This window comes from Leptonychotes weddellii, chromosome 4, assembly GCF_054177405.1.
Source record: "Leptonychotes weddellii isolate Sample4059 chromosome 4, ASM5417740v2, whole genome shotgun sequence".
NCBI classification, from domain to species: Eukaryota; Metazoa; Chordata; class Mammalia; order Carnivora; family Phocidae; genus Leptonychotes; species Leptonychotes weddellii.
In genome coordinates this window covers 7,009,313-7,025,438 of record NC_138372.1, presented here as the reverse complement: position 1 = coordinate 7,025,438, position 16,126 = coordinate 7,009,313, and the positions used below count along the sequence as shown (strand labels likewise).

Below are 16,126 nucleotides of genomic sequence, written 5' to 3'. Positions count from 1 at the left end.
ACTAATTATAAGTGGAAAAGATAAATTAGCGTTACTTTTATTAGGGTTATGACAAGCTAGAAATAGTGGGTAGCCCAGCTGCCCTTTGCCTTTTCCTTTCTCGTCTAAACACCAAAAATTTCCTTCTTTTTAATACCTACCTGAGTTTTCCTCTTCTGATTTGTTCAAAACGGAACCTAGGGGCTCCTGGCTGCCTCAGTTGGAAGAGCGTGTGACTCTTGATCTCAAGAGTTGGAGCCCCACATTGGGTGTAGAGATTATTTAAATAAACTTTTAAAAAATGGAATCCATAGCTCTACTGAGGAAGCTGCTACTAAGATGTGGGTGATCCCTTCAGCAGGTGCTGTTAAATCAAGGTCTTTAAGTGTCTCCCATGAGCCTACTGCTCTGAGTTTCCTAAAGCCTAGAATGGTTTGCCAACAGTCCTGAAATATGAATACTATGAAGGATTTCTGTCGAATGTTTATGTCACACTCAATTCTTCCCCAGTAGTTAAGGATCCATTCTGGTGCCAAATATTAGAAATAAATGCAAGAGTGGTGCCTGGGTGGCTCAGTCAGCTGAACGTCCGACTCTTGATTTCAGTTCAAGTCATGATCTCAGGGTTGTGGGATCAAGCCCTACCTCGGGGCTCTGCACACTGCGTGGAGTCTGCTTGAGATTCTCTCTCTCCCCCTCTGCTCCTCCCCCTGCTCCTGTGTGCTTCTCTCTCTCTCAAATAAATTAATAAATCTTTAAAAAAAGAAATGCACAAGAATGAATTACAAGTTGTCCTGGTGCCGATGACCACATCTACACACTTGTCTGTATTGAACTACAGAAAGGTATACTTTGAGAAAAGTCTACCCAAAACCTGATGGTAGAAAATTACCCTAATATACCCATTTCACCCTAATGTATTCATCATGAGCATATTAATCTAGTCTACCCTGCAGTTGATGCCAGTTAACATTCTATTCAGCCCCCTGAACTCAGGTAAACTTAGACGTGACAGATTTCCTGCCAGTCTCATTAGCACAGCCTCATTATCCTTCAGATATTACTTAGTTCAAAGTTATAAGTCCCCAATCCTAAGGACTGTGTATGTATGACCCCAATTGAGGGGCGCCTGGGTGGCTCAGTTGGTTAAGCATCTGCCTTCGGCTCAGGTCATGGTCCCAGAGTCCCGGGATCGAGCCCCGCATCAGGCTCCCTGCTCAGTGGGAAGCCTGCTTCTCCCTCTTCCGCTCCCCCTGCTTGTGTTCCCTCTCTCGCTATCTTTGTCTGTCAAATAAATAAATAAAATCTTTAAAAAAAAAAAAAAGAAAGAAACTGAAAAACAAGGGGCATGCTTTTCTTCTAGGAAAATCTTAAAAGACAAGTTCTGAAGGTTAGCTGGCCTTCCAGGCTGGCATCTTGCACCAATGCACTGACCCAATTACTGGTCTCTTCAAGCTGCTGTGTCTGGAAATTTGGATGCTATTAAGGTCCTCCAACACATTATACTTTACTCAGCTAGTAATTATGGATCTGAGCTCAGCTCTGCAGAAAACAGAACGGAACGGTCAGCAGTCATACTCCGCGCCTTCTCCCCTGGTATCCCGAGAAGAGATTACAGTGCTCCTCCAGCCAGCCTTTGCCAGTTTTCCCCATATTTGGCCTGACCCTCAGAAACTTCCCATAACTCCAGGTGTGAATCTCTGAACTTTAAAGTTTAGCATCTAAACACCTTCACCCTGAAGTATTCTTCAGAGTCTGGCATTCAAGAGCCATAAACAATATGCGGAATCAAGCAAGGATTTTGGTGCTATGGGAGAGAACTAAAGATTTGATTAGGGTTTTGAAACTGAGTGATTTGTTCACTCCTCATTTCACTGGAGCAACCCCAAATCCTGGTCTGCATGGGGCTTGACAGCTGCTCGGCCCTGTATTACAGAAAAAGGAACTCCCCTCCTGTGTAGCCATCACTCATTGTCCCTTCTGTGGAAATTCTTGGGGAATGGGAAAATATATCAAATCATATATGCATGTGGAGGCACTTGGATGGCTCAGTTTGTTAAGCATCTGCCCTTGGCTCATGTTGTGATCCTGGAGTTCTGGGATCGAGCCCCGCATCGGGCTCCCTGCTCAGGGTGGAGCCTGCTTCTCCTTCTGCCTGCCACTCCCCCTGCTTGTCCATGCGCTCTATCTCTGTCTTAAATAAATAAAATCTTTATTAAAAAATTACATATATGCATCTGTCACGGAACAAAGTCTGGTTCCTGCGATCCTGAAAGTCCTGAATTAGAAGTTGAGGCAAGGGGGCACCTGGGTGGCTCATTCATTAAGCGTCTGCCTTCAGCTCAGGTCCTGATCTCAGGGTTCTGGAATCGAGCCCCGCATCAGGCTCTCTGCTCACAGGGAAGCCTGCTTCTCCCTCTCCCACTCCCCTTGCTTGTGTTCCCTCTCTCGCTGTGTCTCTGTCAAATAAATAAATAAAATCTTAAAAAATAAAATTAAATTTAAAAAGTTGAGGTAAGCAGGCCCAGGCTCGACAGCAGCCCTGCTCTGTATTTGGTTTGAAATAAGGCCTTTGAACAGACTTTGTTCTTCACAACACAAACGTAGAAGCTCTGATCCATGAAAGAACTGTAACAAATTAAAATTAACCTACTAATGAAAATCAGTATGGGTATTTTATCAGAGAAGGTTTGAATGTAACTATTCTTATGAGTATGTGAACACAAGATCATGTTTGAGAGCGTGACATTTGTTTTTAAATTGGTTTTCGCCAAAACACAAGAAATAATCATTTTGCTCTTTGAGCACAATGTTAAAAATTTGCTTTTAATACAAGGGAAATATTTTTTAAATTAGACAATTTCTATGAAAACAAACTGAAATAAGATGTTATTCTGGATTCTGGATTCTTAAAGATGTCGCCTTTAACCGTTTTAAATCAAAGGAAAGGAGACAACTGGAAGGCAGAACTTCCAAGCACATAACTAAAGTGAAAAGAAAGCCCAGTGGGTACACTACAGCGGAAAACATAAAAATCTTTTTCAAAAATGTTCACTTTGGGGAGTGCCCGGCTGGCTCGCTCAGTGGAGCACGGGGACTCTTGATCTCGGGGTTGTGAGTTCAAGCCCCACGTTGGGTGTGGAGATTACTAAAAATAAAATATTTTAAAATATAAACAAATAAATAAAACTTTCCAAATTACACGAGGAGAAGACAACTGTGCAAAGAAGATCATGGCTGTTAATACATTTTATTCAGATCCATGGTTACACTCCTTTGCATGAGTGATCAGGGGTGGAGTTTTATTTGCAGGAGGAGAAGGTCTTCCAGAAGAAATCCTTGCAAGGTGCCTTCTCCTGCAGGGACCGCTGAGGGGACGGGATGTCCTGCCGCTTGGCCACCTCCCCACCTGCCCCTCCTGTGAAGGGTGCTGCGCCCACCTGGGAGGCCCACTGGTACCGCCCAGCCAGGAAAGTCAAGAGGCTGTTTTTCTTCATTTCTATCACTTCCTGCAGATGCTTTTTAAAAGACGCAGAGGACAAAGGAAAGAAAAATAATCAACCATCTGGTTGAGCCAGCATTAAAAGATCTATAATTCCTTCCTCAAAAAAAAAAAAAAGATGCTTCAGAAGAATAAATCACATTTCCATTTAAAGGATGAGAAAGTGGGGCACCTGGGTGGCTCAGTCATTAAGCATGTGCCTTCGGCTCAGGTCATGATCCCAGGGTCCTGGGATCGAGCCCCGCATCGGGCTCCCTGCTCCACAGGAGGCCTGTTTCTCCCTCTCCCACTCCCCCTGCTTGTGTTCCCTCTCTCGCTGTCTCTCTCTCTCAAATAAATAAATAAAATCTTTAAAAAAAAAAAAAAAGGATGACAAAGTTAAAAGAAAAATAAAATAAAAAATGAGGAAGTTAAGAGAACACCTTAATGAAATTGTTCTAGTTAGAGAAGGAAAAGTTAAGAAATTTCAGTCAAGGAAAAAAACGGCCTGTTTGGCCCATAATCTTGGCCGAGGTCCTTCATTAGACGAGGTCAGGAAATCTATCATTGTCCCTGCCGCCAAGTGCCTGGTCTGACTCCTGGATGTCCACAAATTACTCTTTGAGACAGATCAGATTGAGACGTGATATTCCCCTCTTTCAAATTCCTTAGAAACCTTCTAGGAGTAACCTGATGATAAATGACTTGTCTGAAACTCATCTGGTAATTTTAGAGAAAAATCCATTTTTAATGGCCAACTTTATGTACTCTTTCTTGGAACTTTTTCAAAATAGAAAAAAAAGAAAAATAAATCACCTCACAAAGTTACGAATTCTCACGACGGAAACTGTAACGATGTCAATGAACCTGAGCCAATGAGAAGAGTCCCATACCTATAAATTAAGATTCTAGAAGCATGTGTGGCGAACGCAGGCCGTTGGCGGCCCCATGATTGCCCTGCGATAGACTGGTATGATCACTTAACGTTTCAAAGACGAGCAGATGGGAGATCGCCGGCAGGGAAGCTCCCCCCTTGAGTTTCGGAGCTCTCTGCAGGTTGTTGGGACCACTGGAGGTAAACAAGACCCCGCAGTCTAAGAGGGGACATCGCAGGACAGGGGGGTGGCTGGGGGGCACCCCACAAAGGTCAGCCCTGCCTGCCATCTGTCGTACACACACTCGCCCTGGAGCCGCCGGCAAGCCAAGCCAACAAGCCAAGGAACGAGACAGCCAGAAAGTGGGCTAGCCTGCAGCCCCATCACTACTCACCCGGCTGTCGTGTCTGGCAAGGCCACTCTCCAGGGGCAGGGCTGTGGTGGCCGCGGTGGCCGTGGCCCCTGAGAGCAGGAGTAGGAGCAGAGGGGCGGCGGCATCATCCTGCGGGCTGACCGGCACTTCTCTCCAGCTCTGGGGCTGCTTATCCTTGGGAGCCCCGAAATCCATGTTTTGTGCACTTGGTCTCATCGACCGGAGGGGAGGGGTGGGGGGGCATTTTAATTAAGCTCCACCTGCAGCTGGTTTTTTTGTCTCTGTCCCTGTCAAAAGCCTGTACCCCCACTTCCCTCATCCTCAAGCAGTGATGCACCTGCCTAAGCCCTCAGCCCACAAAAGCGCTTTTGGATCAGAGTTAACCCTTCATTAAAGCCACCATGGTTTCCCGAGTTTAGAGCAGATTTGCTTACTTTGGAGGACAGTGCGCTCGCTCCTGAAGGAGTCCCTCTTCCTCATGATCACGCCCACAGGCGACAGGAAGCCTCGAGCACAAAGCCAAGTGATTTCACACAATATAAAATCAGCGGTGTATAAGGAGCTGAGGAGCTGAAATTCTGCCCATGTAAGGTGTGGTGGAATCTGCTGTGGGCCGAAGAGACAAAGGGGGACCGGGGGGTACAGGGAGGTGCTCAGAGCACCCGCCGGCTCTCACCAAATCGCAGGCAAGGGGCTGAAAACCCCGACAAGAGGGCAGGTTCAGGAGCGCCCGGGGATGCTGGCCCGGAGGGGCCTGGCTACTTCTTACTCAATGACCTGCACTTGACCCGCTTCTCTGGGAAGTCCGGAGCCTGGAGTCCTCCTCCATGTCCCACCCCCACCCCCCCGGGGCTTCCCCTCCCTGGTCCCAGTTTCAGAATCCCACAAGCAAATGCGCAGACCCTCTTCATCCAACTGAGACAGCCGGTAAACTGAGTCACTGGCCGCAAACCTGCCACACGGGGCCAGGAGCCACAGCATGGTTCCAAGTGGAAGTTAAGCAACCGAATGGACGCTCTCTCCAAAAGTGAAGGCTGACTTTCAGTTTTCCAAAGTCCTGGTTTACACCCCTCCCCCAAGGGAAATCTCCATCTTAAATTCCATGTCAGCAGAGACTTGTAAAGATTCTAGGCAGAACGGGCATGGCCTGAAGAATCATGGCTCATTACTGCATGTTGCTTCGTCTTTTTTTTCTATACGAAAATAATTTTTTTTGCCTAAGAAAATTCCCACAAATGGTATTAAAAATGGAGATCCTTTTTTTAATTCAGTAGACTCCACGCCCAACATGGGACTTGAACTCATAGCCCTGAGATCAACGGTCCCCTGCTCTACCGACTGAGCCTGCCGGGTGCCCCCCAAATGGAGCGATTCTTACAGATGAGAAATTCACGGCAGCTCGGCCAGTTTCTTATACCCTTGGTATATTTTGCAGATTTTACTGGACAGACTCCTTAGACACTCTGAGCACCTAGTGCATACACAGAACTACAAAGGACCCACACCACCCACACTAGCAGGGCTGGGAGAGCCTAGCCAGGGGGCAGGACCCACAGCCTCCAGTGCAATGGGAGTGTGCCAGGGAGGGCACAATGGGTGGAGGAAGCCTACGTGCCCTCTTATTCCTGGCTGCCTTCAAGCAGGAGGCCACCTGTCCTGGTCCTTCGAGGAGAGGGCTGAAGACTAAAACCCTGGCTTTGCTCCTGGCCTCTCTGTGGCCTATTTCCTCATCTGTATAACGGGAATAAAAAACAAAAATTAGTACCTACTGCCCCCATCAGAGAGCTGTCGTGAGGACCCAAGAAGGTCCCGTAAAGCACCCAGCCCACATGGAACCCACGGCAGGACGCACGTCGGGCAGCGCTAAGAAGACAACATCCTCAATCCTTCTCCTTGTTCCCCAGGGTAAGAAGAGCCGTACACCACAACATGTGGGAGCCCCCACAACAAGAGCCATGCAACCCAAGGGCTCCTACTTATTTCACCAGCACATCTTACATGCCAGGGTCCAAGTATCTCGGGGTGCCTCCCGCAAGCCCCGCACTGCACAAGGCACCAGCCATCACGTTCTCCAGCCCAGAGCCTGCCCTCTGGGAGCTGACAACCTGAAGTCTTAGGCAAGAACGTGTTTCTGAAAAGATGTCTAATGGGAACTTTTGATTAAAAGGAACTCAGTCCGGAATTATTTTGAAAAACAAAGAGTGCTCCTTCTAAAGGTCCAAATGCGACCAAGAGAGAAGTTAGAGGGTGGAAGACTTTTCTCTAAGTACAGAAGAAACCTAACAGTGAGTGTCCCGTGACCAGACGGGCTCTGTCCCTGGAGAATTCTGCCGGAGTTCCTAGGTGATGGGGAGCCTGGACTAAACGACCCCTAGGGGCTCTTCAGAAATTCCACAATTCAGTAAAGGAAGAAGCATGTCCTGATGTAGCCTTTCTGGGACATCCAGGTTTTAAAGTATTGTCTGTGTGCGAGCCAGTGCGCATTCCAGCTGCTGGTGTGTGCAGAAAGGGATGCTTTCAAAGTTTTCTGACTCCGGTTAATTTCAGTAGTAACACATCACCACAAGCCCTTTATTTCATAAAGTGCTTCAAGGAACCAGTGCAACAAGACGACGACAAACATTATAAATATAAGTTGCCCCATCTATGTGACCAGGACACACTCCTTCTTTATTTGGTTCATCATCTGGTAAATGGTTAATAGGTTCACGTTTAGAGGAGCTTCCAGGACTCTGAGGAAGCCAGCCCACAAAAACAGGGCCCTCCAGAAGCCCTTTCTGCCATCTGTCCCCAAAGACGGAATCGCACAGGATGATCGGCATCACTGTGGATATTCCAGAGGGAGCGAAACCCCACGTGGAGCGTACAGTGGGGAAGAGGCAGCTCCAGAGAACCCAGGAAATGGAGTCCGCTCTTCCTCGCAAAGCCTGACCGCTCCTGTGTTACAAGCCCTGAAAAACGTGTTGTAAGCCTGCTCATCTGAAGTATAAACGGGGCGCCTGGGCGGCTCAGTCAGTGAAGCGTCTGCCTTCGGCTCAGGTCATGATCTCAGGGTCCTGGGATCGAGCCCTGCATCGGGGCTCCTTGCTCAGTGGGGAGTCTGCTTCTCCCCCTCCTCCCAACACGTGCTCGCTCGCTCTCTCACTATCTCTGTCTCTCTCAAATGAATGAAATCAGATCATACATAAATATGCAAATATACCAAACGATTACATGAACATCAAGTTGAGTTTCCAATTTGGCTAGAAAACTTCACATCAAAATAGCCAGGCCATGGCCAGGGGGCCCCCTCCAGCCCTGAACCAGACACAGACGCCCGTGGCACACATGGAGTTCAACCACTTCCAATCCCCCATATACCCAGTTTGGAGAGCTATAGAAATCCATAAAGACAAGACCCGTAACAACAGTCCTCCCCATTTCCTCTTCCAGTCACATAAGCCCTATTTCGCTGATGAGAACACAAAGCTACAGAAAGTCACACCGCCACTAGAGTCCCAAGACCAGGAAGCAAATCCGCGTCGGCGGACCTCTGGCAAGTCCGTGGCCTCCAGCGTCCAACCTCGCCTAATGCAGATTTACAGCTTACCCGAAAAGGAAGCTACTCAGTACAGACCTCAGCGGGAGTGGGACTGTCAGGACGAAGCTTTAGGATTCCCTTCTCTTAGCTGACGTGACGCGTGGATGTCACAGTCCTTTTCTGAGGTGAAAGGAGGAGTCATTTACAGACCCTGAGACTGAGGCTTGCTTTCAGTGCTTTCCTGTGCCCACAGCTTAGCCAAACTGTTGTGGGGTGTCTTTTGCTGATCGGTATCCATTCTTTCCAGAACACCTGTCCTGTGCTCTCTCATCCCCTCTTTAGGGGGTGAGCACCCCAGGGTGAATACTGTCTTGACTGGTCAGCACACCTGGGCAGCGTGCCAACCTCTTCAAACCTCGGTCTGCACACCAGTACAACGGGTAGAATCACACCCGCCCCATAAGGCTGTGAGGATGCACTGAGGTCCTATATGGAGCCCCGGGGCAGCCTGGCACAAAGAGAGGGCTCCCAAATGCAGTCCCGTTCCTTATCCCTCCTGGCCCAGCAGGGAAAGGCATGCCCTGGGCACCCCTGACACCCTGCAGAGAAGACAGCAGGACTGGAAGCTCCGGCCCTCACAGACCGAACCAGAGCACCACACAGGGAAGCGTTCTGGGAAGAGAGCAGGTTTCCTCTCAAGCAAAACCTCCATCCCGTAGAACCAGAGTTAAATTACAAAATAGCTGGAGAAAAGTTATATAAACTGTGTTTCTGGAGAAAATCACCTTTAAAAAGTAAAATGGACACTTTCCAAACGCGCACCTGTGAGCATCACATTTACCTTGTGGTCACATGCGACACAGGCTTAAAAACCACACCGGTGATTGACAGAACTAAATAAACAGCTCTACTCGTCTCTCCGGGACTGTCAGCCGGAAGACTCATGTAGAAGAAGAAAGAGATAACTAAGATGTTTGCTCGAAAAAGTCAGTCACATCCCATTGCTGACACAACCTTATGAATGGCAATAGACACCATTTCCAGTCTCGGCCCCTCGGACTCCTGTTAGCGTGGAGGAGACTCGGTGTGTTTTCCTTGGGCGTCTCCGGCTCCAACACTAGCTTTTGCAGCCAATGACCGCAGAACACAGCCCAGCAAGCCTCTTAGCCTTTTTATTTTAATCTCGACTGATCCCTTTGAAAATCCCTTTGTGGCAGCCCCTGCCCCCCGCCGCCCCCCTGCTGAAGGGACAGAGTTAGCCAGTGGCGACAGAGTCAAGAACCGTCCTTTTCGGCAGCTGCAGCCTCTGCCGGCACCACTGATTTTGTGTTGTCATCCTCTAGCTTCTTCTTCTTCTTTGCTTTTTGTTCTGTGTTAAACTGAGCGAGCTCTTCGGTTTTCTCTGTGATGTATTTTAGCTACCAAAAAAAAAAAAAAATTAAAGAATTACAATTTTATCTGGTTGTGAAGCCACTCTATAAACCTGGGGGAGCAGAGGAGAATCTACCCCTCCTAACCACTCCCGCCCTAAGAATTTGGGTGGAAAAGCCTGGGTTACATTCCTCAGAGTGAAACAGAACTTCCAATTTCTCCTGGAAAAAGCAATCAACTCCAGAAATCAACCGAATGCTGCCCACACTCCTACCCAACAGGCAGGAGCTCCTTGAGTAGTCAAGAGTTAAAATGTGGAGCGTGCAGAAGGCACGCCAGGCCTAAAGATACTCTACCAAGCAGCAGTACAATCAACACCCCCCTAAATGTATCCAACTGACGTCACGGAGCAGCTACTATGCACCAGGTCCCAGGAATACAGGATAAATAATGCAGGTCCCTGCCATCGGGCAGCATTTTATCGAACGAGTAAATTCAGCCGCAACTCTGTCATGAAAAAAAATTGAGAGCCCCAAATAAAAACAGTATTTGGAAGTAAACAAATGTGCAATAAACAGAGAACTTCCCAGCTAACATTCTAAGATGACTGGCACTGCCCGTTCCTTTGCCAAAGGAAGAAAGGGCTCACCGAAGCCGGCCAGCTGCCAGCCATGACCTGCACAGAACGGATGGAGGGAGGGAGGTGTCTTGCCACGGATGCACAGCACCGCCAGCCACCTTAGCTGTTTTCCTTAGGAATCACATCCTTAGCCTTGACTTCAACTTGGGAGAGAGGGTATCAGAAGAGCGGGGCGGGGCGGGGGGGGGGAGCCCAGTGGAAGCGGCGCCAGATTCCGGGCTCGATGGTTTAGGTTCAGCGATCCATCCAAGAGCTCCATGTTCAGCTCTGCGAGGTTCCTGAACTCCAGGGGCCTCCCCTGTAAAATCGGGCTAATAAATGGGGTTATGAAAAACCCTCAGAGGGTGGCTGTGAGGTTTTAAATAACATATGTTAAATAATAACTATAAAAGCGCCCTGTAAACTGTCAACTGCTATACAAACTCATTTAGCAACTACTTATTGAGCACCTGCTGTATGCCAGGCCCTATTCTAGGCACAGCAGATGCAACAGAGAAGAGACAAAGGTCCACCCTGGTGGAGCTCACATGACGGGGAACGAAAAGTGTTCTCACTGCTAGGATTAGACAAGGTCAGAAAACCTCAGACGCCCTGGGTCTGCCCTTGGTCACGGCCACTAGCCAGGGATGACCACAGCATCACCTGTAAAATGAGGGCTGGTCAAGATGATGTCTAGATTTCTTTGGAAAGATAGAAAACATGCTTGCTTCTCTGCCCATCCCGCCCGTGCAGACACTCCCTCCATCCCTGGCCCACCAGAGCAGAGCTGTGCACACCGAAACACAAGTCTCCCCACGCGCTAGCCCGTGGCCTGTCTCTGACAGCACGCTGTAAATGGAACACAGGACCGAAGTTTTGAGATGTTACGGAAAAGGCAAATTATGAAATCCAGACAGTGCTGATTAGAAAATTTCAAATTGGCTTAGCGAGATCCATCATGATGAAAGAGAGACTATAAATTGCGGGCAGGTCTGAATGGTTCAACCGTCTCTCGTTTTTAATGCAAGGTGCCCTGGGGAATCGCTTCATGGCTGCAAGTGATTAATTGGGAATAATGTATTCTGATGGGAAAGTGGAGTGAGGAAAGAAATTCATCTCTCACCAGTGAATTACTCCTCCTGGCTAAGAGCTTCACATCTTCGGTGTTAATTGTGCTTCTTTTCGCATGTCTGTAGAAAGGGCAGGAACAATTCACCAAAATGTTTAGTATCACTTCAAGTTTTGATGAAACCCAAAAGTTCATGGTCAGACTCCAAACTAGCAAGGCTCTCTAAGTAGCCCATCTTTTTAGATTAAATTCATTAAGCAGCAATGACATAAAAATGAGTGAAGTGACTTCACCAAGATACTAATTAAATAAAGAGACCAAGGAAAGCAGCAGCCCATCTGTCCACCTCCGCCCGAGGCCACAGGTGCCTGAGCGGGGACTTGCTTGGGCACAGTGGTCACAGCAAACACCACAGAAAGCGCACGCAGCATGTGTGCACACACCTTTAGTGAAAAGAGAAAACAGCACAATATCAAACAGCACGAAGATCGCCTCTGCTTAAACAGATGTGAAGTAGAAAAACAAAGATCCCAAGATCCCAAGGGCTACATTACAGGAAGCAGCTCAGGCAGATGTCCCCCTACGCCCCACTTCCCAACAAGGAGGTAATGTACTCCCTCAGCACAGCCGAGCTGGAACAAAGAGCATCTTTTAAACTGGAGTCTGTGTCTTGCTCACAACTTGGGACTCAAATTCTCATTCCAATCCTCTTATCTTTGCTTTAAAAGGTAATTTCAGATAATAAGCTATAGTCAGTAATTTATTGCTCTAATTACACCATTTCTCGCCATTTCTCACCTCCTCCAAAAATAAGTAGAAACCTTACGCACCGGCGTAAGTAGGCATCTTTGTACCCTTAATAACGAGTAGAGTGGCCAACACACAGTCCTCACCGGATATCTGTTCCGTTAGCAAGAAAATCACACAGAAATTACACTCCATAATTTGGCCGAATTAAACCTTCACCTCCCACTAAACGTGCAGATGGCGTGTGTCATCTCCTCACGAATGACAGCATCTGCCTGCGCTGACAGTATCCATTTCAGGAGGCGACTTCTAATCGGCCATCCGCAAGGACCGGGAGAGAAAGGGGACAGTCAGAAGGGGACATCGGTGCAGTCACAAGGTAGGCAGCCCGGCCACAGGTGTACCGGGGGGAGGCAGTTTGGCACCATGCACACAGCGTGGCCCTCAGCCACACGATCGGGCCGCTCGGCCGGTTCTCACATTCTTCGCAAAGTGCCACAAAAGAACAAGCAGAAGGAAGCAGCATAGTGAGCTGTTTACAGAGTAAGGTTAGTCGATCTGTTCACGAGGAAGCGTTCCGGACACAGCAAAGCCAAGCCTCGCCACTGCTCTGCTTGGTATGTGCTACCTCTGCACCACGTTTTAATGCCCCTTCCCTAAACGGAGGGGCGGGCATATCCGACGCCGGCCGCCGCACATCAGAGACTCTCCTGAATCAAGCCTTTCTTTTTTTGCATCAGATTATTTATTTATTTATTTATTTATTTATTTGACATAGAGACAGCGAGAGAGGGAACACAAGCAGGGGGAGTGGGAGAGGGAGAAGCAGGCTCCCCGCAGAGCAGGGAGCCCGACGCGGGGCTCGATCCCAGGACCCTGGGACCATGACCTGAGCCAAAGGCAGTCGCCCCAACTTCTGACTCCAGAAAATTACCCAAGGGAAAATTACAAAGCAGTTTTTCATTTAACACGTTTAGCAACACAGGTTTTAAAGACGATTCCCAAAATGTTCCTAGAACCTATTCACTGTCTAATATCTATCTTCTTCAAAATGTGACATCTTTAACATGTTAATGGTATCAGGTGACTAGAGATTTCAAAGCTAAGTAAAGGAAATTTGCAACTTAAATTGGGAGATGATTTTCCAAAGTTTACAGGTGAATTATTTCAAATTTAAACCCATTTTCTCATAGAAACAATGTTACAAATACCGGTTAGGTTCCCAGCCAGCTGACAAAGACCATTTAATATACAGCTGGCCTGAAACAGTCCTTCAGACTCCTTGTAGGACTCACAGTTCTAGAAGACGGTGGCCTCGGGGAAAACACAAAGCCACAGGATAAACAAAGCTGACCTTCTGGGAATATCAATTTTATTCCGTGATAAGCTTTTTTTTTTTTTTAAGATTTTATTTATTTATTTGAGAGAGAAAGAGAGAGCGAGCACGAGCAGGGAGGAGGGGCAGAGGGAGAGGGAGAAGCAGACTCCCTCTGCTGAGAAGGGCGCACGATGTGGGATTCCATCCCAGGACCCCAGGATCAGGACCTGAGCCGAAGGCAGATGCTTAACTGACTGAGCCACCCAGGAGCCCCCTCACCCCCACCCCGAGATAAACTTTAAAACAGGATTTTTTTTTTTATATGACAGCAAACTGAAGTATTTTGAAGATCAGTGTGAAATTAGACAAAGGATGAGTCTCCAAAGAAAATCCGTACTTGGGCGCCTGGGTGGCTCAGCTGGTTGAGCGACTGCCTTCGGCTCAGGTCACGATCCTGGAGTCCCTGGATCGAGTCCCGCATCGGGCTCCCTGCTCAGCAGGGAGTCTGCTTCTCCCTCTGACCCTCCCCCCTCTCATGTGCTCTCTCTCTCATTCTCTCTGTCTCAAATAAATAAAATCTTTAAAAAAAAAAAAAGGAAAATCCGTACTCGCGTTGGCTCAGGGTTCACGGCGGGGTGGGGGTGGGGCGTGAAGAGCACTGGAGGACACCCCTGGACACGAGAAAGGGGAGACATTGCTTCATCAGTAAGCCTCTGCCTCTCTCACTTAGACAACAGCAGCGAGACAGCCTTCACACAGACCCTTCCCCAGGCACTTACACTCTAAGTGACACACGACTCTCCCCCCACCCACCAAGTACCCAGCAAACGAAAATCAACCTCGGGGCGCCTCGGTGACTCAGTCATTAAGCATCTGCCTTCGGCTCAGGTCATGATCCCAGGGTCCTGGGATCGAGCCCCGCATCGGGCTCCCTACTCAGCGGGAAGCCGGCTTCTCCCTCTCCCACTCCCGCTGCTTGTGTTCCCTCTCGCTGTGTCTCTCTCTATCAAATAAATAAAAATCTTTAAAAAAGAAAAAAGAAAAAGAAAAGAAAATCAACCTCTTAACGTAATCATAAAACACAGAGTACCTGAAAGCGCAATGTATTACAATGCTAAATATCTCCAATTTCATTCTTATTCCCAGTATTTTTACAGAGGCATCTAAAAACGTTCGTTGTCTTTTCCCACAGCTAACACAGAAATGGCAGGAAAAGTCATGACTGGGGGCTTACTGCTGGCATCTAACCAGGCAGAGGCCAGAGAGGCCCAGAAACGCCCTACAATGCGCAGGACAGTCCCCACCACAACCCAGAATGAGCCGGTCCAAAACACCAACAGTGCTGAGATGGAGAAACCTGGCTCGATGTTGATAAACTTTATGTTCAAATCAAATAATCATGTGCTTACATATTTACATTTTGTGCCGCCCTTTGTAATAAAAAGAAGTTGTATTTTCCGAAAGAAGGAAAGACGTGGCAAGAGGGGTGATAAATGTATTTCGCAAGAGACGCGGGGCTTCGGGGGAGATAGTGGGCGCCATGTAAGGAGCCCCCACCTGAATTAACAACGAATAAGCCACAGGAGCTATTAGTATCCCATAATATTATCTTATCCCTTTTGGCCAAGCTGGCGATGCTAAGCAGTTTTTAGGAATTCACATACACAGGGATGTGAAAGATTTAGAGTCTGCCCTTTGAGAACCTACTGCTTTAATTCATTCAAAATACTCACCCGAGCAACAGAGAGCTAAAAGGAGCAAGGTGAAAAGCTCGGGGTGTGGGAGAGACTGGCACCGAATCAGCAGTGCGAGCAAATTGGAAAGCTTTAGCCCTTTCCGGCCTCAGTCATCAAACTGCTTCATAAAAGCAATTCGTTGCGATTGTTTTCAATTACCTGAGGTACTAATTGAAGAGATGAGCATAAATCACCTGTAAAAGCTCAAGCTTCCCCGCTGAAAGCAAGTCACCCACTTTTCAAGGAGTGTGTGTCTCTCGGGTGACAGACGCTGTGGACCTGAGGCTGAGTGCCGGTGGGCGCTGGGCCCTGGGCGCTGTCACTGCTCCGACACCCACCCGCAGTCACCGCCGGGCACCCAGTGCGGGTGCGCCCCACACCGCCCTGCGGAACACGCACGCCCTGCATGTTCACAGCCCTCGAGCTGTTCTTCATACCTTTTTAACCAGGAACTGAACAACTCTGCTTCTTTGACAAGAAGTACTCAGAAGATATTTAAAAAAAAAAAAAAAAAAAGCCAAATCAAGTCTGAATGGACGTGATTAAAGCAGATGTTCTATTCTTGCAGAACCATGATGAGAGAGAAGCCTCCAATAAATCCACACACACCCAAAAAAAAGACTAAAGCTCTCCTGAAATACACCACCAGATGGAGAGTATGAATAGGATGTCAACACACACAGCATCAGATACGCAAGCTCTTTACCCACCTTGCAAACATTTCAAGGTCTTTGGCAAAAGTTTCTGAAAGAGAAAAAGACATGCTTTAGCTATCCTCATGTCAATCTTATTTCAGAAGGAGGGGAAGTGCAACCTCAGTTCCCACAATACAGTGATGAATACAAGAAGCCCTTTCCATGCTGGGTGGATGCGCTTCGGGCCGCCCCATCCCTGGACAGGAGCCTTTAGCTGCTTTTGTTTTTTTTGTTTGTTTTGTGAGCCTTTAGCCTAGGCTGTGTGATTTATTTGTTATGACCTCCTTGTCATAATTGTGGTAATTGTGGCCACACTTCTTCTTCCATGAAACTAACTCTAAAC

General features: G+C 47.9%; 2 protein-coding genes across 3 annotated transcripts in view; both read right to left on the bottom strand.

Annotated features, from left to right (window-relative positions):
* Positions 1-3,220: 3,220 nt before the first annotated feature.
* On the bottom strand, positions 3,221-9,247 carry CORT (cortistatin). The gene is made up of 3 exons (XM_081816820.1): positions 4,708-9,247; positions 4,282-4,307; positions 3,221-3,497 (listed from the first exon to the last, which is right to left on the bottom strand). The coding sequence occupies exons 1-3, from the start codon at positions 4,922-4,924 to the stop codon at positions 3,282-3,284; spliced, it is 459 nt and encodes a 152-aa protein (XP_081672946.1). The 5' UTR covers positions 4,925-9,247; the 3' UTR covers positions 3,221-3,281.
* Positions 9,248-9,382: 135 nt separating this feature from the next.
* The window catches only part of CENPS (centromere protein S), a 9,971-nt gene continuing 3,227 nt past the window's right edge, over positions 9,383-16,126 (bottom strand). The window contains exons 3-6 of one of the 2 annotated variants that reach the window (XM_081817471.1): positions 15,799-15,832; positions 12,086-12,187; positions 11,342-11,408; positions 9,383-9,646 (exon numbers count right to left, since the gene is read on the bottom strand). In XM_081817471.1, the coding sequence (XP_081673597.1) occupies positions 9,503-9,646; positions 11,342-11,408; positions 12,086-12,187; positions 15,799-15,832 (347 nt within the window). In that variant the 3' untranslated portion in view covers positions 9,383-9,502. The remainder of the gene's footprint in view (positions 9,647-11,341; positions 11,409-12,085; positions 12,188-15,798; positions 15,833-16,126) is intronic. The other variant, XM_006746690.3, reaches the window with a different exon arrangement.